Source organism: Sciurus carolinensis, chromosome 1 (assembly GCF_902686445.1).
Source record: "Sciurus carolinensis chromosome 1, mSciCar1.2, whole genome shotgun sequence".
NCBI lineage: Eukaryota > Metazoa > Chordata > Mammalia > Rodentia > Sciuridae > Sciurus > Sciurus carolinensis.
The window spans coordinates 185,383,728-185,410,107 of NC_062213.1; the positions used below are offsets into that span (position 1 = coordinate 185,383,728).

General features: G+C 54.7%; 1 protein-coding gene across 2 annotated transcripts in view; it reads left to right on the forward strand.

The window, feature by feature from the left end:
- The first annotated feature begins 347 nt into the window (after window positions 1-347).
- Trim62 (tripartite motif containing 62) overlaps window positions 348-26,380 on the forward strand; it is a 30,127-nt gene continuing 4,094 nt past the window's right edge. Inside the window, exons 1-5 of one of the 2 annotated variants that reach the window (XM_047520442.1) lie at window positions 367-418; window positions 638-1,355; window positions 14,076-14,171; window positions 18,333-18,589; window positions 19,376-19,491. In XM_047520442.1, coding sequence (XP_047376398.1) covers window positions 948-1,355; window positions 14,076-14,171; window positions 18,333-18,589; window positions 19,376-19,491 — 877 coding nt within the window. In that variant the 5' untranslated portion in view covers window positions 367-418; window positions 638-947. Of the gene's footprint in view, window positions 1,356-14,075; window positions 14,172-18,332; window positions 18,590-19,375; window positions 19,492-26,380 lie in introns of both variants that reach the window. The other variant, XM_047520432.1, reaches the window with a different exon arrangement.

Genomic DNA, 26,380 nt, shown 5'->3' on the forward strand with positions numbered 1-26,380 from the left:
AGTTGTATTCTGTGCGACTATACAACATATTCATGTTTGCTTTAATACAAATATTATTTTTACCAAACTTCAAATTGACGATCCAGAGAGATGTTCCTTGTTTATTCGTCGTCCTCTCAAATCAGCTGCCCTCCTCCTCTTCCCAAGTCGCTGAAACTCTAAGCAAGACCTGATTGCTTTGCCAACCCCAAAAGAACAGCTGGGTTTTGCTTCCCTGGAGCGAGAGGATAGTGGAGGCGGGGCGGGGGGGCGGGAGTCGGGAGTTCCCGCCCATCCCCCCGCCCGCTGCGGAGGCGGAGCCGCTTGGGTCCCGCCCGCGGGGGCGGGGAGGGAGCCTCGGCGGCCGGCAGCTCGGCTCGGCTGGTTCCGGGTTGAGAGGCTGCGCTGGACCGGAGAGGTGGCCACTGAGCTGGCGGGGGTAAGGGGGTGCGCCCGACTGGGGCTGGTGCAGGGATCGGGCAGCTGTGCGGACCCACACCCCTCCTCTCCTCTGCACAGCTGTGGTGCGACTCGGTCTGGCTTCTCCCACCCCCAGAATTTCCCATCCCTAGCTCTCCCCCTCCCCCAATTGCCCCGGTCCAGGGATTTGAGCCCCCCCCCTCGGCCTCCGCCCCCTTCCTGGTTCTCCTTTTTCCAGTACCCATCCCTTCGACTGTCGGGTCCCCAAGAACCTCCTCTCCAGGAGCCCCTTCCCTTAGACACCCTCGGCCTCTTCCCTCAGCACCCATCGCTCTGAGCACCACTACCTCGAAATCGCCCTCCCAGACGCTCACCCCGGCAGTCTCGCGTCCCTTCGTGTAACGCCCTCGGGCAGTACCCCTCCTTCTCCAGTGACTGCTACCCTGTCTCCGCGGGCCTTGTCCCGCGTCGCTCCCTCGGGTCTGCCCCGACAGCGCCGCGCTCCCCGCCGCCCCTGCCTCGGCCTCCTCCCCGCCGCCCCTGGCGCCATGGCTTGCAGCCTCAAGGACGAGCTGCTCTGCTCCATCTGTCTGAGCATCTACCAGGACCCGGTGAGCCTGGGCTGCGAGCACTACTTCTGCCGCCGCTGCATCACTGAGCACTGGGTGCGGCAGGAGGCGCAGGGCGCCCGCGACTGCCCGGAGTGCCGGCGCACGTTCGCCGAGCCCGCGCTCGCGCCCAGCCTCAAGCTAGCCAACATCGTGGAGCGCTACAGCGCCTTCCCGCTGGACGCCATCCTCAACGCGCGCCGCGCCGCGCGACCCTGCCAGGCGCACGACAAGGTCAAGCTCTTCTGCCTCACCGACCGCGCGCTGCTCTGCTTCTTCTGCGACGAGCCTGCGCTGCACGAGCAGCACCAGGTCACCGGCATCGACGATGCCTTCGAGGAGTTGCAGGTGCGCCACCGGGCGGCCGGGGGCGGGGGCGGGGGCGGGCCCGCGCCGGGGGTGGGGTCGGGGCTGGCTGCCGGCAGGGCCCAGTCAGGATTGTCACTGGGCGGGCTGCAGGCAGGGTCGGGCCCCTATCAGACTTAATACGGAGTGGGGCGGGGCCGTGGCGAGGGGCGGGGCCTGGGGCGGGGCCTCGGTTGCCTTTACCCCCGCGAGGTCTGAAACGTTTGGACTGGAAGCCTGACACCGGTTGGGGAAAGGTGGAGGTGGAGTGGGGACGGTGGGACAGAAAAGGTAAGAGCTGGGCCAGGTACTGGCTTGTTGGGGACGCAGGCGCATCAGAGCTGGGCAAAGGCAGTGCCTCCATTAACGCTAGGCCGTGGGCGGGGCCGCGAGGAAGGGTCTGCACCAACGTAGCTGCGGAGCTCTGGCCGCCTGGGGATACGGTGAGGCGGGGCCTCGGTCTGTCGTGCGTCTGGACAGAGGAGGCGTAAGTGCTAGACGGTGCTGCGCAGATGGAGGTTAAGCCTAACAGAGGGGTGGAAGTTAGGGTCAGCAAACGGCCGAAAGACTGGGATTACGTACGACTGATTGGGCCGAGGTGTGTGAGGGGATAAGGCCTGGGTCAAGTAAGCTGCTGTAAGAACATTTTGGATTTAAACCACAATGGGGGCTGATTGAGAGTGGGGCCAGGACTTGAAGATTCAAGAAGAAAATAAGTCCCAGAAGTGATTTGAGAAGGTTGAGGAGGGACATGGACGGACCTCTAGGAGTCTTCAGGGACTTTTGATGACCTCCATGGCTCTGTCACTCACATCACGATCTTTGAGGACTCTGAAACAAGGGCAGTCAGCCTAGGACAATAATTGATCTACTTAGACCTTCCCATATACATGATGAACTCCTACTCACCCCTCATGGCCCTGCTCAGATGTCCTTCCTGCAAAGCCTTCCCTAAGTTTCACTGGCTAGAAAATTTGCATAAGAACCACATTTTGCCAAACATCCTCTGTTAATAATGATTTTTTTTTAAAAAAAAGTATTCCAAGATCAGCTCCATTTGAAAGATAAAGTTTATTTTCAGTACCCTCTCCCAACCTCTGCTGGATGGTTCTCAGTGTGCGATTGCATACTAAAGGCTTAGAAAAGCTTTAAATCTTGTAGTAAAGAAATCCATTTACTGTGTTTAATAAAATAATCCCCATGCTTATTTAAACCTGAAATCCTTTTCTCAAGCTAAACTGTTTTAATCCAGCAGTCCTATGTCCCTGATCTAGGATACCTATCTAGCCCACAGTTCCCCAAGGACAGAAACTGTCTTTAATTCCTCAAGTCTATGGCCCCAAAACCTGGTATAGGCTTAGCCTGCAGTACACTCCAGTAAATGTTGAATGAGTGAATGAGTGACCAGTTGTGGCCTAGGCCGACCAGACAGTGGAACATTGGAAGTGGAAGGTATGGAAATGGAGGGGGCAGAAAGTGGAATTAGGAGGTAGTGAATTCTGTGACCTTCAAGACTTAATCAGGAGCGAAATAACTGCTTTCCTCTGTGTCCTAAGGGGAGTCTCCACTCCTCACCTCACTCCACCTCACCCCCACCCATATGTGAATCTGAAAATTAGCCTACACCTAGCAGACATTCATGGGATGTGTGTTGGGCCCAGGAGAAATGGCCCTTTTTCACCATCCCACCTTCATACCCTTTCTGGTCAGACTGCCTGAGGATGGAGGCTCCGTCAGAGGGCGAGCAAAGATCACGGGCTCTGGGAGCTTGTACAAGGCCAGTGGTGACCCTCCACCCCTGAAGCCCCTGTGCTAGGTGTTGGTGTTCCATCTCTTCATCTGTGAAGTCACATGAACAGGGAGGAGGGAAAATCACGACAGGAATGGGAACGAGTGTATTTAGAAGGGACACTGTCTGAAACCATCTGTCCAACCTCTTCATTCTACAGATGTGAACACAGGTGGGAGGTGACGTGCCTTATCCAGGGCCATGCTGCCAGACAGGGAGAGAGCTAGCCTGGCCTGGGCCAGATGCGTCCTCCGCTGCTCGCCCCTGCCCTCCCTGTCCAACTCCTAGTCTCTGCTTCAGAGCCTTGGTTCTCCTGTTTGCAGACCAGGAAATACAGATACTTCTTTGGGGACTTTTGCACTCTTTTCTGTGACCTGGGGAATGCAGGTGAAATTCAACATATATTTCCTTCACATAGTAACAGAGCTCATTCTTTGGTGAAGAGAACACAAGACTGCCACTCACTCTCGGCACTGCGGTGGGGTCAGGCACACTAGGGTCCCGACCTTCCTTAGACACTGTCTGTGTAGCTTGGGGAGTCATGTCATGTGAACCCAGATGCTCTGTCTTGTGACATGGAGTCAGGATGATGCCCTCCTACCTGGACTTCCACGAAGCTGACCTGGGACAAACCTATTTGAGGTGCCTACCATGTGGCAGGGCCTGGGACAGCACACAGTCCCATCCTTTCTCTTTGGAGTCCTGAGAGTTCATGCAAATCCCTGGCCCCAGCTCTCTTGCCGAGGAGGAGGTGGCCTGCTTTGGCGTCCCCTTTGGACTTGGCCAGATATCTGCAGAGAAACCCATCTTCCCCCACCAACCCAGAGGCTATGCTTAAGGTGGGGCTCAAGCTAGTCTCCACCTCCACCTGGCTCTCCTTTCTCACGGGAATGCAGGCTTATTAGCTCTGTATGCTCTGGGAAGGCGGACCAGCCCACCCCACCACACACACACACCCACTGCCTCCCCCAGCAGCTGGTGACTTCTGGAGCCTGAGCTTGGGCCCTTCTCCTGGAGAATGACAGACTCAGAGCTGGCAGGCCCTGGGAGATAATCTGGTGCAATATTCACCTTGACAGATGGGGAACTGGTAGTGGGGGAGGGTGGGGACATGCCCAAGGCCTTGTAGCCACAGGAGGCTGGGCCTGCACTTAGCTAGTCTCAGAATACCCTCCCTAGTTGGTTGGAGATTTTACATTTATTCTAAATTCTGGAGGCAGCAGAGTGGAAAGATTAGGAGTTCTGTCTCTGGGGGCTGGGGTTGTGGCTCAGTGGTAGAGCACTTGCCTGGCTTGTGTAAGGCCCTGGGTTCAATCCTTAGCACCCACATATAAACAAAGAAAACCTTATCTTAAAAAAAAAAAAAAGAGTTCTGACTCTGTACTCAGGCAGCTCCATTCTGGTTCTACTGTTCACTGACTGTGTAATCTTAGGAAAGTGACTTGCCTTCTCTGAGTCTCAGGTTCTTCATTGACAACATGGAAGTAATAGCGTTCACATCAAATAAGATGAAATTTATAAGAATTCAGTACTGAATTGGCACGTGGGAGACTCAATAAGTGACAGCTATAGTACATTACATCGTACCTGGGATTAATGACATTTGGGGCTGGATAATTCTTTGTTTTGTAGGACTATTTGTACATCTCTTGCCTCTACCCACTAGATGCCAGTACAATACCCTCCCCCCAAGTTATGACAACCAAAAATGTTTCCACACATTGACCAGAGTCTGCTGAGGTCAGAATCACCCCTGATTGAGAACCCTAGAGAAGTCCCACTCAGCTTTCTGGATTTAGCCCAAATGTCACCTGCCCTGTGCAGCTTTTTCTTCCTTGACCTACCAAACACAATCACTCTGTTGCTCCAGACTCCAGGGGTCAGATCCTGGCATGCTGCATGTCCTTGGTTAAGTCACTTTGCTTCTCTAAGCCTCCAAGGGTCACCTGTAACCTGGGGATAAGGTGGCATTCCTGAGAAGAACATCATGAGAGTTAGGGATTCTCTATGCCTATACTGTGCCTAGCCCACTAGGCACAATTTTTAAATATCTTTATTATCCATTCTGATGATAAAATTTACATAGGAATTGGAGCATATAATCTAAAAGTTAAATGTTCCCCTAATCCCACCCAGGGGGACACATGGCTAGAATTCCTATATAGTTGTGCAGAACTTTCGTGTAACATGAGTGTGTATGTTGGTGTCTGAGTTGACTTTTTTTCCTTTCCTTTTCTTTTTCTACCACTGCTGAGCACCTGGACCACAGAGCGAAGTGGAGTGGGGTGATTTCCAAAGATTTGGTGCTTAAAAGAACCTTATTAATATTACTTCATTTAATCTTCATAACACCCTGTTGGGTAGGTACTGTTATGTATATTTTTTTCCAGATGAGGAAACAGAGGCTCAAAGGAATTAAGTGACTTGTTTGGTCACCCAAGCTGGTAAATGGCAGGGCCAGACTTTGTGACCGGCCCGACTGAGCCATGTATAGCATCTGTGCTGCCTAGAGAGCTGGGAATTGTCTCCCATCCACCCTGCCTGGCTTTCTACTGAGAGTACTCAGCACAGGACCAGGCTGGGGACCATCTGTTGGCGCCAGCTTGACACCTCAAGGGCAGGTGGCTAGGATGTCATCCTGGTCAGGCCTGGCATCCGGCTCTCTGGCCATCTCAGGTTCCTGGCCCCAGCAAGGGAATCTGATTCATCTTCGCCACCCCCACGAGGCCTCATGTGGCCACTGGAGCCTTTCCCAAGGCCACCTTCATGCCAGTGAAGGGGACAGGCCCTGGACAGGCTGGGAGTGGTGATTCAGAGCTGCCAACAGCCCCACAAGCAGAGAGCAGGGTAGGGGCACAGGGTTCCAATTGGGCTCTGGCTTCTTCCCTTGGCATGGAAGGTAAGGCCTATGCACCCTTTTTCCCATCCTAAGAAATAGAAAGAACCAGGGGACTGTGCAGAGGAGAGAGTGGCTACCTATCCAAAGAAATGACAGATGGGAAGGCCTTTATTTTGTGGGAGGCAGTTGAGTTGTCTATGTCCTGGGGAAGCAGCTTCTGCTGTCACTTTTCCCAGGACAGGGCAAGATTTGTGTGCAAAGCACAGCCTCCGTGTGGGTGAGGCTGACTGGGTCAAACGCAGGGCTGACTGTTGGCATCTCCACTCCTCCAGGTATCTGGGCAGCCAGGCATGACCAGTTCAGCCAGGTTGAGTGCAGCCCAGTGTAGAAAATTAGGGTTGAAATTTGGGTTAGGACCCCCAAGATGCTTATTATATAGAAAGAAAAGGATCTGGTGGCAAAAGGTGACCACAGTAAAACAACTCTATAAAATAAAGTTCACTGAGCACTTATTATGTGCCAGGAGCTGTTTTCATCCTAAGACAGCTCTTTTTCCTCTCTCTGTATCCTGAGTGGGATGAGGATCAGTACGTTCCACAGATGCAGATATTGAGGCCGGGAGAGTGGAGATCTCGGGGCCAGTAGGAGGAAGAGCTGGGATCCAGCCTGGCTCTGTCAGACCCAGAGCTCCCCCTCCTCACCTGCACTCCGACCCCCCTCAGGGAGCATTCAAAAGGGGAAGGAACCTCGGAAGCCACCTGGCTGACCCTCTGCCCTCTGTGTAGATGGGGAAACTGGCTTGCCTGGGCAGGACCAGAGCTGAACTCCCACCTCCGTTCCAGTGTCCTTTGCCATCCTGACCTTGAGCTCTGCCTGGACACTGAGGGTGGGTGTGGAGGATTTGGAAGTGGATTCCATCTTGGATTCAGAGATTCATTTAATAATACCTTTGACCAACACTCTTCTGTGGGTGCTGAGAGCCAGCCCTGAGCTGGGGCCAGGGCAGAGCTGCACGAGACCTGGCCCTGTTGGGGTTCTAGGACAGGCCCAGGAGCTGGTAGGTCACTGTAACTGAGCTTGCCCAGTTAAAGGCTGTGCCAAGTGCTTCAGGCCAGGGAGCAAAGAGGCTTTGGGAATGAACACATCCACAGCCACCACGGCCTGGGTGCAGACTGTGGGGACAGCCTTCGATGCTTTGGCAGGCAGGTCTGCTTTCTCTCTCTCTCATAGCAAGCCTAGGAGGTGTGTCTCATTGCCCATTTCCCAAATGAGTAAAGCGAGGTGCAAATACTGTGCCTAAAATTATTAGCCACTAAGTGCCACTGAGGCTGGAAGTTGAACTCAGGTATGACCAAGGACAGGCATGGACGTGTACGCACACATTCAGATGGGTCCTTGTGGTTCTAGGAGGGAGAGAAGAGTGGGAGTGGACAAGAGAGGCTTAACCAGCTCAGAAAAGGCCTTGAACATGCGTGTGCGCACACACACACACACACACACACACACACACACACACACACCCTGAAGGGGCCAGGAAGCCTGGGACAGGTTTGAGCAGGTGCGTGTGGCCTGTCAGAGCTGCGTCTGGGGCAGGTACATCGTGGAGACGTTGGAGCAGGAAGCAGCCAGGTGTTGCCAGGAAACTCTTTAGCTCCAGAGGGCACAGGAAGGGTTTGGGCTCAGAGAAGCAGTAGAGGAACTCAATCTGTCAAGAGGGCGGGGAGGCAAGTCCACTTTGCCTTGTTTTGATTTCTGGCACCCTTGGGTGGGAGAGGGGAAGAGAGAGCAGTACCCAGGCATGGAGAGAGGAGGCTCGGGTACCCACACATGCTGGGCCCTGTCCCTGTGCATCTGGTCCTCTCAGGAGCCCTCATTTTATAGAGAAGGCTCTCGGGGGCTGGTCCCAGGAGGGGAAGGAGTGATTTGCTCAAGTTCATACGGCCCAGACTCAACGCAGGTTTTCTGCCTCTGGAGTTCATGCTGTTTCCATTGGGAAGAAAAGGGACCCTGAGACCAGAGCTGAGCTGGCCTCTGAGCAGTTTTGTCCCCTGGGCAGGAAAAGGAGTTGCCTTCTGGTAGGGGAGTCCTGACCTTGGCCTTGGGGGCCTTCGAGCCCTGGCTTTCTGTCCTCCCTCCTGGTTGCTGTCCTGTATTGATCTTGCCAAGCTGATGGAGCTCCAGGAACCTCGCAGCTGAGAACTTCGTGTGACTGCACTCACTTGGCCCTCTGGGGTGTGTCCTCCCCGGGCCCCTCGACCTGCCCTGCCCCAGCTCTCGGGGGGCCCTGCCAGTCCTGCTCTCCTTGACTGACATTCAAGGCCTCCTCCACCCACTGCGCCAACCCAGCCAGCCCCAGCCGGCCTTTCCAGCTTGTGGCTCCACCCACTGGTCACATACCTGGCTCTGGCCATCCAGGACTACCCCCACTTCCTGCACACCAGGTGTGCCCCTGCCTGACCAGTCCTCTCCACCCGGAACAGCCTCGCCCTGTCTTGGAGTCTTGAAGGAACCCTACCTTCACCGTCCCTGGTGCTTCCATCAGAGATGCTGAACTTGACACTCCCCAGTTCTCAGACCCCGTTTCAGATGTAATTATGATAATGACAACTTAGATCCATTGAGTTCACCCTGTACATCATGTCAGATTAGGAATTAAGTCATTTAATGGTCACAGCAACCCTACTGAATAGGTGATGCTGTTGCCTCACTTTACAGGGTAGGAAACAGAGGGAGGGGACAGTGTCACAAACACAGCCAGCAGCGACAACTGCTTGGATCCTTGACAGCCCCCCCTCACCATGTGTATCCTGTTCTTCCTTGTGTTTCACTGTTTGAGTTTTTTTCTCCTCGGCTATTGCAAACTCTTCAGCATCAGGGACCATGTCTCCAGCCCCAGGGTGATCAGTACAAAACCCAACTCTGGGTGGTGCTCAGAAATTATTGCTGTATTGAGTTGACTGGGAGGCAGAGGCTCAGCAGTTTTCGAACATGCATTTTTGGAGTTACTCAGAACCTTGTCTCTCTTACTAGCTGTTTGACCTTAGGTAAGCTGCCTAACCTCTCTGATCCTCAATTTCTACTTCCATGAGATGGAGACAATAAAGGCACAACCTTGTGGATTCTTGTGAGAATTAGATGATGAGATGCCTGTGAAATTCAAACCAGACCATGAGCAACTCCAGCGCCTCTGGTCCTGAGTCTCAGCCATAGTCGTGGTCTCAGCGTTCTTCCCCTGTGTTGGCTCTGTTTTGTAGGAGTTAATCGGCAACTTCCTATTTCCTGTCTGACCTCTCTACTGGGAGGAGGCTTTCCGGTTTTCTCTCGCATAGTAGAAATGTGTGGCTGGGGGCCAGTCCGTCCCTCTCCCTGGACTTCTGTTTCCTGTTCTGGCAACTGTAGGGGATGGACCACATGGTCCCTCCAGCCCCTTCCTGCTCTTGCCATCTGAGGAGGCAGGGAGGGGCCGCCTGGACACAGCATGGGGCGAGGACATGAAGGGGTGACTGGAGGCCTGGTACGGGACAGTGACTGCTCATCCCCCACGCGCTGGGTGCTGCCAGGCTCCGCGCCCTGGAAGACCGAACACTGGTTACTGTTTCCTCATTTCACCCTCCACCCTAGAAGGTTTTTACATGCCCATTTTACAGATGAGAGACTGGGGCACCGAAAGTTTTCGTGACATCCCAGGGACATGGCTGGTGAGTGGGCATGGTTAGAGCCAGCTTTTAACCCAGGTCTGTTGGGAAGGAGATCCGTGGGGTCGGGTGGGACAGAGCTCAGACTGCCTCCTGAGTTCTGCCCCGTGGGTTCCGGGCTTTGGTTTTCCTAAGCTGGCGGTTCCCTCAGGCTCCATACCTGGCCCACCTGGGGAGAGCTGCCTGCTCTGGGCCTCTCTCAAACTACCGCCTACTGCCCTTTCAGAGGGGAGCTCAGACCCAGCCCAGCCTCCTCCCTGGGCAGTTCATCCTGCAAAAGCCGTAGGCTGGTCTGTACCTGCCCCTGTCCCTGTCCTAGGTACTGAGAGTGTGACAACCTCCCCAGCCCGATCCCTGCCCTCAGGAACCAGCAGTTTGGGAGGGGAGATGGACAGGTGACCTTGCAATTATCATGAACTCTGTGCCACAGCTGTGCACGGACAGGCCCTGTGCACACAGGTGTGTCTGCCAACAGTGTGTCCCACAAGTGGGGACAAGTGCGTGAGCATTCTGGACAGCGGGGACACACGCGCAAAGTCCTAGGGAAGAGCGATGCTGCAAGATGCTTGGTTCTCTCCGGTAGAACTTTCTGGAACACTGGAAAGGTCTGCATCTTCGCTGTCTAATGTGGTAGCCACTCATCCCAGGCAGCTATTGAGCACTTGAAATGAGGCCGGTGCCACCTGGGAACCAAACTCTCTTTTGTTTCATTCTAATTAATTGCTATTTCAGTAGCCGCATGGGGCTCATGGCTACCATATTGGACAACACAGACCTGGACCAAGAGAGAAAAGCGGTGCCTGAGGAGAAGGCTTGGACCACTGCCCTAAGGCCTTGAGCTCTTCTCCCCTAACAATGCAGAGATCCCCTCACTGAGAGGGGAAGCCACTCTCCTCAGCGAGGGAGAGCAGGTCTGGGGTTCTCAACACTGTCCCGACATTCACTGTGATGTGTCTGTGTCCCCGTCTGTCTCCCCGACTCCCTTATGCTTCATGGGTTGGGACTTGCCCCTCATCGCTCTCCCCATCCCAGACACAACAGCCTGGGGATCCAAGGACGTGGAATGGGTGAGTGAGTATTCTCTTGCTCCCAAGGTCCAGGAGGAAGGAGCAGGCCAGCTCTCCTCATTCCCCAACTCCAGACTCAGGGAGAAGTTCCTCCAAGTCCCTCAGATGCTGAGCAGTGTGAGGAACGTGACGTCAAGCCCCATCTCAGAAACACTGGGGAGCTGCCTGGGCAGTGGGTCTTCCGCGGGCCCCTGGGGACTCCATGGGGGAGAACTGTAGCACTCAGCCAGCCTGGGTCCCAGCTGGACAAACCCAAGGCCCTCAGGGAGGAGCTGGGGAGCCGTCATCATACTCTCGAGCAAACAAGACTCAGATGCCCCTGAGTCCGTTAGGATGACTTTCAGCTTTCAGTGACGGAGAGCTGACCACGGGGTGTTTCTCTTACTTAAGACACTCAGTAGGAAAGGGACTGAGGGCAGCGTGTGCTGGCACTGGCCACCCCAGCTCCTCACTGCTGACTGGGCCATCTCTTCCCACCTCCATGGCCAGTGACCTCACGTCAGTAGTTTGAGATCCACTCTGGTGGGAGCATTTCACCATGGAAGTTGGCAAACATTATTGGGGCTTTTGTTCTTTCTTCCTTTCTACTTTTCTTTTTCCTTCCTTCCCTTCCTACCCACTCCAGAGAGTAGTTCCTAAACATCACTAGTCTAGTGATGGTGTGGCTGCCCTATATTCTTCAGGGACCCACATTCTTGACTTTTTTTTTTTTTTTCTTTTTTTTTTGGTACTGGGGCTCTAACCCAGCAACGCTCTGAAATATATCCCCAGCACTTGTTTTGAGACAGGGTCTCCCAACATTGCTAAGACAATTCCCCAATTTGCAATCCTCCTGCCTCAGCATCCGGAGTTGCTGGGATTACAGGTATACACCACTGTACCTGGCCCATCTTCCTTCTACTCTTTTAGTTTCAGCTTGTGACTTCCGTCTTTCCATTTGCCTCATGGCCTGAGATAGCTGCTAGAGTTCTAGCCATTATGTCTGTCCAGCCATTAAGCTCTCTACTGCCACAAAACATGCTGCTCCCATTTTTCTATCTTACTCCTGTTTTCATGAGCAGATCTTCCTCATTCTTCAATGTCACCTCTCATGTTACTTCCCCGCCACCCCGAAAACCTTCCCTGACCACCCTTGCTAAAATCTTCTCCGGACCTTATGCTTCTTTCCGTGGAGCACAGACCATATTGGTAATTATCTCAATCTGTTATTATTTTTCCTGCTTATTGTCTTCCTCATTGCACTGGAAGATGCCGTGGGCAGTCTTGTCCTGTGCGATGTCCTCAACAGTGCCTGGTACATGACAGTTGCTCACTAAATCTTGTTCAATGAATAAGCAATAGTAAGCAGAGATCATTTTGTTTTTCACATTCTTACCCTCACACATCACAGCCTTTCTCCCCTGTTGCTACCCAGTCTGTAATATTAGTTGAACCAGATGTTTGCTGAAGATCCTCCCTGCTCTGGCGAGATGACTGAGTGGGACATGCATATGAACTGGTAAATCAGCCTCCCCGGCACCGCTCAGTGCAAGCTGGTCAGGGACCCCAGGCCCTGCTCAGAGGCTGTTTCCATAGAAATTCATTTCACACAGCAAACTTTCTCGAACCCCAGCTCAATGCCAGGCCCCTGGGTCAGGCCATAGGGAGAGGGAGCAGCAAGGGACTGCCCTGGAGGACTCACAGGCTAATATGGGGAGGACAGTGGGACAAGTAGTAAGAAAACTGGCTACAATACAACGGCTAGGGGCTCCATAAGTGCAGACAGCCAGCGCAGTGGCGCACGCCTGTAATTCCAGCAGCTCAGGAGGCTGAGGCAGGAGGATTGCAAGTTTGAGACCAGCCTTAGCAACTTAGTGAAATTCTGTCTCAAATTAAAATAAAAAGGACTGAGGATGTAGCTCAGTGGTAAAACCCAGGGGTCTGGATTCAATCCCCAGCACCAATTAAAAAAAAAAAAGGTGCAGACAGCTGGACCCTATGCTGGGGAGCACCCATCTCCATCCCCCAATCATTTATCTGGCAAATACTGATTGAGTCCCTGCCATGTGCTAGGGGCTGTTCTGGGCACTAGGGATAGAGCAGCAGTCAAGCCAGTTAAGATTCCTGACACATGAAACTCCCATTGCATGGAGGGAAACAAGCAAGAAGCAAACAGGCAAGTCAGCAAGCAAGGCCATTCCCGACTGGGAGGTGCTGCACGACCCTGGAGCTGGGAGTGTGCCAGAGGTGTAAGCAGATGCCACTGTCCTGGGGCGATCAGGCAGAGGCAGCATCCAAACTGATAAGTGAATGATACAGAGGAGTCAAGGGGAGAAACCCTGATGGTGGAGGGGACAGCCTGAGGAAGCAGCAAATGCGAAATCCAAAATCCTCAAGGTGAAGGGGTGCAGGAGGCTGGGGACTGGGCAGGGCTGAGCTCACTGTGGCCAGGGGAGTGAGAAGGGAGATGGTGGAGACAGCTGGGGTGGGGAGGGAGGGAGGGAGGGAGGCGCGGGATTGACTCTGGTGCCAAAATCCACAGCAATCTACACAAATAATATGCAATGCAGTATTGCAGTATTTCTTCAGTCGAAATTAATTTTAAAAAATTCATAATGAGCAAAATATCAAAATTTTCAACTAAAGGCCAACATCACTAGCCTTTCTTGCTGAGCCACATGGGAACTTGAGACAAAAGAAATAGAAGTAATACTGATCATGTTTTGATTTCAAAGGTGATATATTGTCTGGCATAGATTTGTTCTTGATCATCGTGGATGTCACCACTGTAGAAAACTTGTCACCTGGCTTCAAGATCATGGTCTCCAAAACCAGATGTTCTGGTTCTTTTTCCGACCTTACCCTTACATGCTTGGTATGCTTTGTGGCCAGTTTCTTGACCTCTCTGTGCCTTTTTCTCCATCTAAAAATAGAATCACAGTGCCTACCTTAGGGTTACCCAGAGGCTCTGGTGAATTAATAATAAGCCAAGTGCCGAGAGCAGCATGTGGCCCACACTGAGCGCTCAGAGAATGTGGGTAGTTAGCCTGTAACTACAGCCTTGCATCCCATCGAAGGTCTAAGCCCAGAGGCAGCAGCTAAGTAGGGGCCCAGAGTGGGTATGTGTGTATGTGGCTTTTGCAGAACTCCAAAAGTTTTGGATGGATTCTGGAGACTTTTAGGGAACAGACCCCACAGGACTTGGTGGTTGAACTGCAACGGGATTGGATGTTGACAGCAAGCAGATGTGAGGCCAGGGCAGTGCCCTGGCGTCTAGGAGGGCAGGACCGCCCATCACCGCTGAATGCCCCGAGCATGTGTCGCCCAAGCCCCCAATCCGGTCCTGTGTTTCAGAGGGAGCTGAAGGAGCAGCTTCAGGCCCTTCAAGACAGCGAGCGGGAGCACACGGAGGCGCTACAACTGCTCAAGCGACAGTTGGCGGAGACTAAGGTGAGCCAGCCTGGAGTGGGGCAGGGCTTCAAGGGGCGGGGCCATCGGAGGAGGGTCGACCTGGGGACCTAGCCTCGAGGGGCCGAACCTGGCATTAAGAGGCAAGGCGGGATGGAGGGTGAGGCTTGTGTGAAAGTGAATCTATGGGGACAGGAAGCAAGGAACCCACTCCCAATGACAAGGGGACTGAGGGCAGGGCCCTTTCTCCCTTCCAATGTGGGTGGAAGTTGGGGGTGAGGCCAGAGACCTTTGGAAACCCTTAGTACCCTGAAGGCCTGGGAAAATGTACCCAGTCTCTTTTTGTTCTCCCCTTATTGAACATGCCCATTGCCCAAGGAGGCCACCCTAAGCATTTCCCCTCTTGCACTCAGGTCATAGTTGTGATGTGGACACCAGAGTAGGACCAAGCCCTGTAGCCTGGCCACAGCGTTGGGGGTGGGGAGCCTTCCCTTGACCTGAGACAAAGGATGTGGGTTCTGATCCTGCTACTGACTGACTTCGTGTCAATCACACACTTTTCTGCATCCCCAGTCTTTCCATCTGTATGATGGGGACTCTGCTGGGCTCCATCCAGAACTTCAAGACTGGAAGTCCCCCCTCCTTGCAGAGTGACTCTGTACAGAGAAACCTGGGGGCAGAACAGAGCCCTAGGGGCCTCCAGAGTTTAGCCTGGGGACTTGGAGAGGCCACTGGAAACCCAGGTCTGAGCCCCAGCATAGCCACCTACCCACATGGGGTCTCAGGAGGCTCTTGACACACAGTTCTTCAGAGAACATTCCAGAATGCCTCTGGGCAGTCTCCTCAGTGGGCAAGAGATGAAAAACAGTCACAGGACCATGGCCTCCTTGCTTCTCGCAGCCTCAGTTTCCCCAGCTGGGTGGTGACTCTGTGCCCCGTGATGAGAAGCAACTTGAAGCCTCTCTGGATAAGAGGGCACTGAGGGTCCATTTCTCCGGGCCAGCGGCAATCTCCTCTCTTCTCCACCATTATTGTTTTTCTCCACTGACCTCTTCCTCCCCCGCTTTCCTGTCCATCTGTCTGCCTCTGGGGGGTCCTATGGGGCCACCTCCCCTTCCAGTTCCCCCAGCCCTGCTTCCCGTCTGGATTGGGGTATTTATATAAGAAATGCCTATGAAGACTTGGAGGTCATATTTCACCTGGTGCCTGACTTTGCTTTCCTATGGCGCCTGCCCTCCAGTGGCCCAGTCTGGGGCCTGTCTGGTCTCCCTCCTCAGGCCCTGTGTTTTCCTTGGTTGACCCTTAGGGTGACACATTCTTGGAAGGATGTTTTTCTAAAAGGGCCGCAGCTCCCCCAAGCTCCTGTGTGTTCCAGGGGCACATGGTGGGCTAGGAATGGGAGCTGCCTTTCCAACCAAGGTAACAAAACTAGGTCCGTGCGGCACACCCCTTGAGCTGACCTTCCTCTGTGCTGAGAGTTGTGTTTCTGCTTCCGTATCTTACCAAAACCCCACAGAATTTCACCTCCACCACAGCAGGACTCCACAAAACCTAGCACAGTGTCTGACACACTATTTGTAGAAAAAGTGAGTGGGAAGAAAAATTTGGAAGTAGATGTTGTTATCCCAATTTTATCAATGAGGAAAGTGAGGCACAGAGAGGTTGAGGGAGCAGCTTGAGGCCCCACAGCTAGTAAGTGGCAAACAGGGTGCATACTGCCCAGTTCTGCAGAGCCCAGTGCATATTCCAGCCTCACGCTGAGAGGTCTTCTGGGGAACCCTCAGCAGGCCTATGGCTTTGTGACCATCAAGTGCATAGATTGGAAGGACCCCTAGGGGACATGCTCAGGCTCCTGGAGTGGCTGTCAATCTAATATGCCATTTCTGAGCTGGTCTTTCCCTGCCACCACCTCTTTCTCTACTTAGCCTTTCTTATCCTGGGGACACTGGACCCCTATCCTGGAAAGAAAATTGAGCCTCTGCCCAGCTGTGTGAACAAGACCCTTCCTCTTTCCTTCCTTCCTTCATCACTCAAGTGGCCCCTGACTGCCAGCCTTGTGCCAAGCCCTGGGGTGGGCAAAGGGGGAACAGGGCTGAGAAAAATGCCATTCCTATCCAGGAGGGGCTCATCCACAGCTGGGGAGACAACGTGAGGACAGCATATTAGGAGCTTATAAAAGGCTCTGGGAACATCTAACTCCCAGAAAAAGTTAAAGATCTCCCAGGGGAGGTAGCTTTCAAGCTGGGTTTTATAGGATGAGTAGGAGTTTGCCAAATGAATAACAGGTTGGAAGGGATCATTCTAGGCATGTGGAATGATCAGAAGTGGCACATCAGATTGACAGTCACCCCAGGAGCCTGAGCCTTTCCCCTAGGGGTGCAGTGCAGTGATGTTAGGGAGGTAAGCTGGGACCAAGTGAAAAGGGCTTTGGATGCCAGGCTAAGAAATTTAGCATTTTGCTGTCATCAAAAAGCCAGGGAAGGTCCCTAAACACAGTATGGGCTGTGATCCAGTTTGCACGAGAAGGATCACTGGCAGTGAGTTGTTGGCAAAGACTAGAGCTGACTTGTGGACTGAATGAGTTGGAGGGACACGTGGGAGAGCTGGAAAAGTGGTCCGGAGCCATGCCAGGCCATCCACACGGACTTGGGAGCCATCCTCAGAACAGCAGGCATTAAATAAAGATGAGGAAGGGCACGCAAAGTGAAAGTGGAAGGAGCTGGCCTGGATGTGTCCCCAGGAACCTGGGTAGCAAAGGAGGAGCAGCCAGAGATGGGAGGCAAACCAGAATTTTCAACAGCAAGAGGGGTCAGCGGGCAAACACTGCAGAGTGGTCTGGGAGGAGCCAGACTGGGTGGCCATGGGGCCTGGGGGTCTTGGAAGGGCAGCTCCAGAGGTGGGGGAGGCAGATCCCATTCTCTGCAGCAGCAGCAGCCTCGGCCCTCCCGGGTAAGGGGGTTCAGGCAGGCCACCGGCAGCCTGGCTTCCCATCCCCAGACTCTCCTCCCGCTCTTTGTCTGCCTGGCTGGCTGGGTGGGCATGCGCAGGGAGGCTGGCCGGCTGCCAGCAGCTCTTCCTGCAGGCGGGCAGCCACAACAGGAGGGAACAGGCCCTAATTGAGCCTTTGTGGAGCCTCCCACAGAGCCCAGGGCACTGAACACAGTGGGGTCTCTGACTCCATGAACTGCCAGTCAGAATCCTACAAAGTGAAATTGCAGAGGCAGGCCCCCCATGCGGCCACTTCCTGTGTCGCCTGACTCTCAGTCTTTCCTCAGGCTGCTCCCTCCACCTCTTCCCTGACCCCCAACTGGTGCCTTGCCCTTCCTCAGGCCACCTGCCCTTGGGGACTCCCAGGACACACCCATTAGAATGGATCCCTTTGCCCTAACCGGGCTGTTTTTCTGCGCCTGGGACCCTGTCCCTGGGTGGATGAACACCCCCTCACTTCCTGTTCACCACAGCCTGCGAGGACAATATCATTATCCCATTCATGGACTGGAAAACTAAGGCTTATAGAGCTGAGGTTGCCACTGCTACAGACTCAGCCTGGTGCCCCTCAGCCTGGCGCTCTTACCCAGGCTGTGGGGCACCGAAGCCTGTGCCCTTCGCTGCCCTGCGCCCTCTGGGCCTCCCAGTGCCTGCACGGCATGGAGAACTGCTCAGTCCATGCTCCTCCCCTGGCAGCGGCCCTCACTCCAGTTCTTGTTCCTTAGCTGGGGGAGTCTCAGGGGAGTGACCACCAAGGTCAGCCACGCACATTGCAGTTTTTGAAGCTCTCCATCCTCTGCGATCTCCTCATCTTCCCACAGAGGAGTCGTTAAAAAGCAAAACTAGGCCTGGGGATGTAGCTCAGTGGCAGAGTGCTGACCCAAGCCCCAGTACACAGCAGGGGAGGGAGGAAAGAAGAAGGGGCAACAAAGTATCCCAGACGCATTTCACAGTGTCCCCTCCCCTCCCCGCAGCTTCCCTGTGCCTCCCACCTCTGCACCCAGAGGTAGCCGAGTCCTCTGGGCAGAGTCCTCCTCCCTCCCTGCCCTCTACAAGCTCATTGCTTCACCTGGACCACGGCCTTGGCTTCCTCATGGGCCACGCTGACCTGTCCGCTGTCCCTGCCCCGCGGTGCTTTTGCACCAGCATCCTGTGCGCGAGCCGTGCCGGCCCCATCCGCCCCCCCTGCCATAACCCCGACCCCTGTCCCCGCAGTCTTCCACCAAGAGCCTGCGCACCACCATCGGCGAGGCCTTTGAGCGGCTGCACCGCCTGCTGCGGGAGCGGCAGAAGGCCATGCTGGAGGAGCTGGAGGCCGACACGGCCCGCACGCTGACCGACATCGAGCAGAAGGTCCAGCGCTACAGCCAGCAGCTGCGCAAGGTGCAGGAGGGCGCCCAGATCCTGCAGGAGCGGCTGGCCGAGACCGACCGGCACACCTTCCTGGCCGGCGTGGCCTCCCTGTCTGAGAGGTATGTGCACCTGCGCGGTGGCGGGCTGCGGGCCAATGGGTTGTGGGCCGAGACCTCGTCCGTGCGCACTAGCTCCGTCGTTTACGGAGCACCTACTGTGTGCTGGGGCCTGGGCTAAAGGCACGACGCATTCGTACTATTGTGTGTGTAATATATTCTGCCAATATTCTATAACATAAGTGATATCTATAGTCATAGGGTAGGTACCTACATGTTATGTTCTTTATATTATATACAGCATATATTATTTATAATAATGTTGATGTTTTATATTATTTCCTAAAAGTTTTGTATTATTGTAACCCTCTCAGCCCCCCGTAGATAGTTCCCACCTGCATCCCCATCACACATGTGGCAACCGAGGCTTAAAGAAGCCAGATCAACTGGCCAAGACCCGTCAGCTAGGTGGTGGAGCGGGATTCAAGCCCAGGCTTCTCTGACCCTGAGGCCACCCTTGATAATGACATTTAGTTATTGGGGTCAGTACTGGTCATAGCCTCATGTACTTGGCATTGGCTCTGAGCCAGGCACTGTGCTAAGCATTCTGTCCCTGCTGGGCCATGTGACCCTCCTGACAATTCTAGAAGGCAGGTTCTAGCTAGTGCCCATTTTATAGGTGGGAAAACTGAGGGTAATAGCAAGAGAGGTAGGCAGTGGCACAAGCAGGCACCTGTATCTGAGTCCCACAGCCTCTCGCTCATGACTTCACCTTTGTCAGCTGCAGGGTCCCAACACAGGTGAGGAACCCAGTTTCCTATGCATCCTTCTCTCCTGCTGTCCTTCCAGGCTGAAGGGGAAAATCCACGAGACCAACCTGACCTATGAAGACTTTCCGACCTCTAAGTACACGGGTCCCCTGCAGTACACCATCTGGAAGTCCCTGTTCCAGGACATCCACCCAGGTGAGCTTCCTCTGCCCCTGGCGGAGAGGCTGGCAGGAAGTAGGGGGCATGGGGGAAATGATCTGTGATGGGCTGAAGCCAGGAGCACAAGGTCTCAGCCAGCCCAGCCCAGGTCCTAAACACGGCTGGGGGCAGGGCAGGGAAGGAGCCCACGCTGTGCCCTAGGACCTGTGCTGAGCACCACAGTCGCTCATCCTGATGGATCCTCAGAGGACCCTGTGAGGCCATTCTGTCCCCAGGGGTGAGGTACAGGTGCTCCTTCATCAACCACAGGGTCGCATCTCAGTGACCCTGGTGAGGTGAAAATACCCCGAGTCAGAAACGCCTTTAACACACCTCACCTAAGAGCGCCCTGCGTAGCAGCAGTGCTGCAGAGTATGATTGGTTGTTTTCCCTCGGGATCACGTGGCTGACGCAACGCCCCAGCTCACGCCTCTGCCCAGAATCGCCACACATGGCCAACCACAGGAAGAGGTCAAAATTCAAAATTTGAAATACATTCTACTGATGTCCATCATGTTCACGGCAACATAGTTGAAAACTTGCAAGTTGGGGGCTTTCTGTACCGAGGCTCTGTCACCTGACTTGTCAATCAAGTCGCTGTGTACACATGGTACCCATCAAGTACCTTGCCTGTACCGTACACCGTTATGGATGCTAGAGGTCGAACAGTGAGCAAAATAGGCAAAAGTCCTGCCCTGTGGATCTTACATTCTGGGGTGTGAGCAAGTAAACAGGAGTGAATAAGTAAATCAAAACCAAAAACACACCTAGTGTCTTGTAGTACACGAATCGCAGACGGGAGAGAGATTTCAGATAGGGACCAGAGAAGACCCCACTGAGAAAGGGACATCAAAGGAAAGACCTGAAGGAAGTAGGTGAGCCATGTAGGCATCTGAGGGAAGAGGGCTCCTGCCAGTGGAAACAGCAAGTGCAAAGGCCCTGAGGCAGAAGCTTGCCTGGCAATTCAAGGAATAGTAAGGAACCTAGTGTGGCTGGAGTGGAATGAATGAGAGGAAGAGTAGCGAAGAGGTCTGGAAGGCAGCAGTAACCAGACCATAAGGGCCCACAGACCAGCTCTAGGACTTTGAATTCTATATTGAGTGAGAAGGGAACTATTGGAGGGTTTGGGGCAGTGAAGTGACCTGAGCCTACTTAAGTTTTAAAGAACCCCTGTGGCTACTGGATTGAGAATAGACAGAAGGAGGTAAAGAGCGGAGCTGGGGACTTGGATAGGAAACCACTGCATAACCCAGGTGAGAGGTGCTGGTGACTGGGAGCAGGATAGTAGCCCTGGAGTAGGTGACAGTGGTCAGATTGTGGATCCATTTTGAAGTGAGATCCAGCAGGACTTGCTAACAAATTGGGTCTCAGGTGTGAGAGAAAGAAAGTAAAGAGGACAGGACATCAGCCAGGGTGACTGGACGCAGGGACTGTAGCGGGCACAGTTTGCAGTGTTTGAAAGGCACTGAAACCACAGGTCTGCGTCCAGGAGGAAGTCGGGCCTGGTGTCATCAGCCTATGGCCAGCACTGAATGGGCCGGATGGGATCACCTGGGAAGTTAGGATAGAAAAGAGAGGGGGCCACTCTAACATCTGGAGCACTGGATCGTTCCTGTAAGTGACGGACAGGAGGGGACCCAGCCAAGGAGACTGAGAAGGAGCAGTCAGAGGCAGGAGGGCAGGCTGGCTATGTCTTGGCAGCCGGGCAGAGGATGTGTTTCCAGAAGAGTGGATCCCGGTGGCCGGGGCTGCTGAGCCAAGCACGGGAGAACCCCAAACAGACCATCGTTCACGTTTAGCAACACGGAGATCATTAGTGACCTTGACGAGAGCTATATTGGTGAAGCAATGGGGCAAAGGCCTGATTGGAGCCCATCCAAGAGAGTAGTGGAGACAGCAGGCGGAGACAATGCTTTCAAGGAATTTTATGTAAGGGAAGGAGAGAGACTGTTGGCGTGGCTATTTTTGCAAGAGAGAAGGAATAGCAGCCTATTCATGAGTCGTTGGCAAAGAGCCAGTAGAGGGGCAGAACCAAGAGGGAGAAACCGGATGCGGTGGTGCAGGCCTGTAATCCCAGTGGTCCGGGAGGCTGAGGCAGGAGGATTGCAAGTTTGAGGCTGGCCTCAGCAACTTAACAAGACCCTGTCTCAAAATAAAAAATGAAAAGGGCTGGGGACGTGGCTCAGTGGTAAAGTGCCCTTGAGTTCAGTCCTCAGTACCATGCAGCCATGGCCCTGGCAGGATCTGCTGCCTGCTGAGGGGCAGTCTCTGCTGGGAACCCACACAGTCCATCTCCAAGAGCCTGGAGAAGCAGAGCAGAGGCGGGAGCTTGTGGGAATGGCCCTCTGATGGCGTCACCTTCCCAGTGAGGTGGGAAGAGAAGCTGTCAGCTGAGATGGGGAGGAGGTGACAGGTTTGCAGAGAGAGGAGAAAGCAGGTTCTAGAGTGTTAGCAGACCCTGGACCTGGGAGACCGGTGCTTTCCTGGAACCACCCAGCTGAAACCACAGGGCAGATTCAAGCCATAGGCAGTGGGGACCCCGATTGTGCCTGAGTCAGCACCATGCCCTGGAGAGGTGGCATACAGATAAAGTAGTGAGTGTGCCCCACGAAGTGGGTACTGTCACTTTTTCAGATGAAGAAACCAAGGCGCAAAGCTCTTAGAAGCTTGTCCATGGTCACAACCTGTAAAAGGTACAGACAGTCTTTAAAGCCCGGGTCAGACCCCGGAGCCTGGAACCTTGCCAGCTCAGCTAACTAGCCATTCTCTAGCTTCACACACCAGCTGCGAGCCGATGGGGAGACTGAGGCTCAGAGAGGCTCCCTGACTTTCTAAGGTCACACAGGAGTCAGAGTTCTTCCCCCTGTCTGGATTATTTTTTTACTCTACGAAGAGTAAAAATCCGTCAAGACATTCCCAGGAGTCAGGAAAGAAAGGCAAGCAACCAGATCCTAAGAGTCCAGTGGGACAAGGCTATGACCAGGGACTCATATGTACCATGGAAGCCCAGAAGGGGCAACTGGAGGCTCTGGGTCGGGGAGGTGGGAGGCCAGGGAAGCAGAACAGGTGATGTGTGAACTGAGTGCTGAAGGCCAAGGAGCGGCTGGGCAGGGGCGGAGTGACCCCAGGGTGTTCACAGTTGAGTCCTTGAGGGACGGAGAGGGGTTAGGACAGTCACTGAACGTGTGCCAGACCACAAAGCCCGGCTCCCCGCAGGTGGCTGAGGCCTCGTCTGATGTGTCCTTACTGACTTCATGGGAGCCAATGGAGGCTGATACGGTTCTCTGCTCCCCGGAGAGAGGAGGCAAGGCTGGGGGAAGGGCTCGTTTCCTAGTGGACGGAGTAGGAGCTCTGGGCTGCCCTCGGGGCGGAGGCCACAGCATGCTCCCAGCCCTGGGGGTCTCCACACGGGACCCAGGAGGTTGCGGTCCCCTGGAGGGAGGCAGGAATCCCAGGCTCCTGTTCTCCTCAGCCATAGGCCAGGGGGCCCCTTGTACAGGTGGCCCGGGAGCTCTTAGCTCGGGCCACCTGCTGCATCCTCATTGGCACAGAGAGGCAGGCTGGACGCCACCTCCTGTCCTGCCAGGGCCCCTCATCCTCCCGTTCATATCCAACTCAGCTACACTGAACCCCCTTCAGGTCTTAAGGGAGCCCTGTTCTCCCTCCTGCACACTCTTTAGAGCCCCCCGCACCATCCTCAGTCTTTATGGACACCCCCTACTCTCCTTCATATCTTAGTTTTTAAGCGCCTCCTCTGAGAAGCCTTCCTGGATTCCTCCACGTGGCCCTGCTTGGGCTCTCCTGGTCTCTGTTTCCTTATTATCTGTGTGGTTGTCTCCCTCTCCGGACTGTAAGCTCTGAAGGCTCAGGGCCTGGGGCTGATTCATCCCCAGCAGCCAGCACAGTCAGTATTTGATGATGAATGAAGAAAAGAACAAGCCTTAGTCTACTTCTGCTTCTGGAACAGTGCCTAGCCTATAGTAGGTGCTCAGTAAATGCTGAGAGAAGGAACAAGACCAGTCCCTTCCTCCCAGCCTCAGCTTCCTTCTCTGAATGACAGGATGCCAGTGTTCCTTTCTTCTTCACAAGTGAGCAGACCATGGGGAATCTGCTGACTGCCCAGGGGCAAGGTTTCTTATCAGGCCACCGTCCTGGGCACAGCAGGATGCTTAGCAGCGCTCTGACCTCTCTATCCACTAGATGCCATAGCCCCGCCCCTCATTGTAACTACCCAAAGTATCTCTTCATGTGGCTTAATGTCCCTTGGAAAGAAAAACTGCCCCTATTGAACATTGCTGCAGTAGAACTAAGGGAGCAACTGTGTGCCCCAAACGTCCCACCCAGAGCAGAGGCCCCGGGACTTCAGAGAACAGTGGCCCTGTTGACTGGGCCCCTTCCTTTGTCTGTGAGGCCTGTGAAGTCACTCTGGCTCCTCTGCCAGCACCAGAGCCCTTTATGTCCAAATGGAGCGGTGCCCCTAGGGACCTAGCCCATGAGTTCTAGCAGCTTCCTGCCTGCCCCTCCCCTATGGCTCTGGCTTCCCATTGGTCATTTGAGAAGCCATCTAGCACCTGTCTCGCCCTGCTCTGGACTCCCCTCCACCCCTCACCCCCCGCCGGGGCCTCACACCGGGAAGCCCTCCTCTCCCTGCCCACCCCCACCTGGCCGGCTCCCCAGAGAGCCAGGCAGCCTATTGTCCCAAGGAACCAGACGCTGCTCCTGTCCCTCCTGCTGCCTCCCCACCCCCAGGCGGCCCTCTCCCCACCCCCTGCTCATCTGAATCCCATCACTTTGAGTCCCAGCCTGTTGGCTGCCTGACTAATGGACCCCCCCACCCCGACCCCTGCATCTGAGCCTTAGTTTTCTCACCTGTCCAACAGGGATAGTCACATTTACTTCCCAGGTTACATATGAGAAATTAAAATTGGGGACAGTGATCCTATAACTTAGTGAGTGCTTGACCCTCAGATGGTTCCTCATCCTGCTAAACAGGCTTTCTGGAGCCACATGAAGGAAAGAACACAGGGTGAAAAGACCTCAGCTCTGGTCCTAACTCTGCTTCACCCCAGGGGGCAACCTGAGCAAATCACTTAACGCGAAGAGTCTCAGTTTTCTCTCCTGAAAAATGGGGGTATGGTAATTGGCACTCCTAGGACTACTGTCCACCACAAGTGGAGGGTATGCAGATGTTTTCTGATGCCCGCTCAGGCAGCTGCAGGCCTGAGTAGGTGGGAGGACTCGGGGACCTGTGGCCTGGTTTTAAAGGCCTGGCTACAGAAAAGGGCTGACACATTTCCTGTCCCTCAGGCCTCTGCAGCTGGCCCCATGGTCCTTGAGAACAAAGAGACAAGGCTGCCAAGGGGTGGTGCTGAGCGGTGCCTTGGGAGGGCTTTCTCTGCCGCTTGGGTGGTAGGTGACCAGGGGACACGTTGCCTGGGGTCTCCACAGTCCTGAATGCCTTTTGACCTGGAGGTCTCAGAGAGGCTTCAAGGACCAAGAACACACCTGGAGACCAGACCTCACCTCGGCACCTCGTGCTCAGCTTTCTGTGTCGATAGATTCAGGTCCCACGACCTAGAAATGAGCCCTGACCTGCAAGATAGTGAGACGGGAAGGATGGAGGAAAGCCCCAGGCGGGGACTGACTTCCCAGTGGGGAGAAGGCATGGCCACATCCCCTCTGGCCTCGCCTTTGGGGCTGGAAAAGCCTCCCTAGAGTCAGAGCGCCCCTCCCTGAGGAGAACCCCAGGCCTGGCTGGGTCCCACCCAGAGTGGGGACCCTCCACTGCGGGACGGAAGGTGGGGGTCAGGATTTCCTCGGCCCTGTGGGTGCCTCTCTGTTCACCTTCCCAGAACCATCCGGAGTCCCTGGAGCCCTTCCCAGTGGCCCAGAAGTGAGTGGCCACGTGGCCCTGGAGGCTTGAGAGTCTGAAGCTGTTTCCAGGCGTGCTTGCCAGTCCCCCAGGTCCTTCTTCTCCACGCCCTTGTTTCTGCCTGTTGCTGGTCCTCCTCCCATCATCCTGCACACCTCAGATAGGAGGGCCGCCATCACCCAGGCAGGGCCCCTTCCCCCGCCCCCTCCCCTCTGCGCAGACACATCCCGCTGCCCGCAGGGGTGACCCCATCTGTGTCTGATTAAGTTCCTGTCTCCCTGGCTCTCCTCCACACACCCCTCCACCTCCTCCCTCCCGCCCCCCTGTGGGAATTGCCCACATTCCAAGGGGCGGGAGCCTCTGGCTCTGACCCGCTGCCCTGGGACCAGCCAGACTGTGGGCGAAGTCTTCATCTGATGACAGCCGGCGCCTTTCTCCCTGGCTCCCCCTCGTTAGGTCCCGGATGGAGGACCGTGTCTCCTCTGGCCCCTGTGTTCACAGAGCTCACGGTGTGCACAGAGCCATCAGCCTCCCAGGAGCAGGAGAGAAGAAAGGAAAGGACAAGGCTGAATTTGCACCTGACAGATCGTGGAAGGGACTTGCTCTAGGGCCACGGTCAGCTTGATAGTGGGTGTGCGAGCAGGAGCACAGTTCAGGACGGTCACCATCATTGAGCCATTTCATTTCTCTGCCTGTCGCAGCCCACCGGCAACCGAAGTGAGGGGTAGTGTGCCAGCCCTGTCATCTTGTCCCTGCCCACCAGATACGGAAGGCCAGGGAAGTGGACGGCGAAGTCCTTCACCCTGAGGAGCACGTGGCAGGATCCCTGTCCCCTCTCTGGCTCTGGCCTGGAAATGGCCATGGGGCCTAAGGGGAGCCTGGCCCAGGTTCCTCTCCTCCTCTGGCTTGTTATCAGCTCCCTGGGGAGACAGAGTAAACAGAGGTCTTGACAAGAGTCCGTGAGATTTGAGATGAGACCTGCTAAGCCGGTAGGGCCAGCCCGGAGGCAGGTGA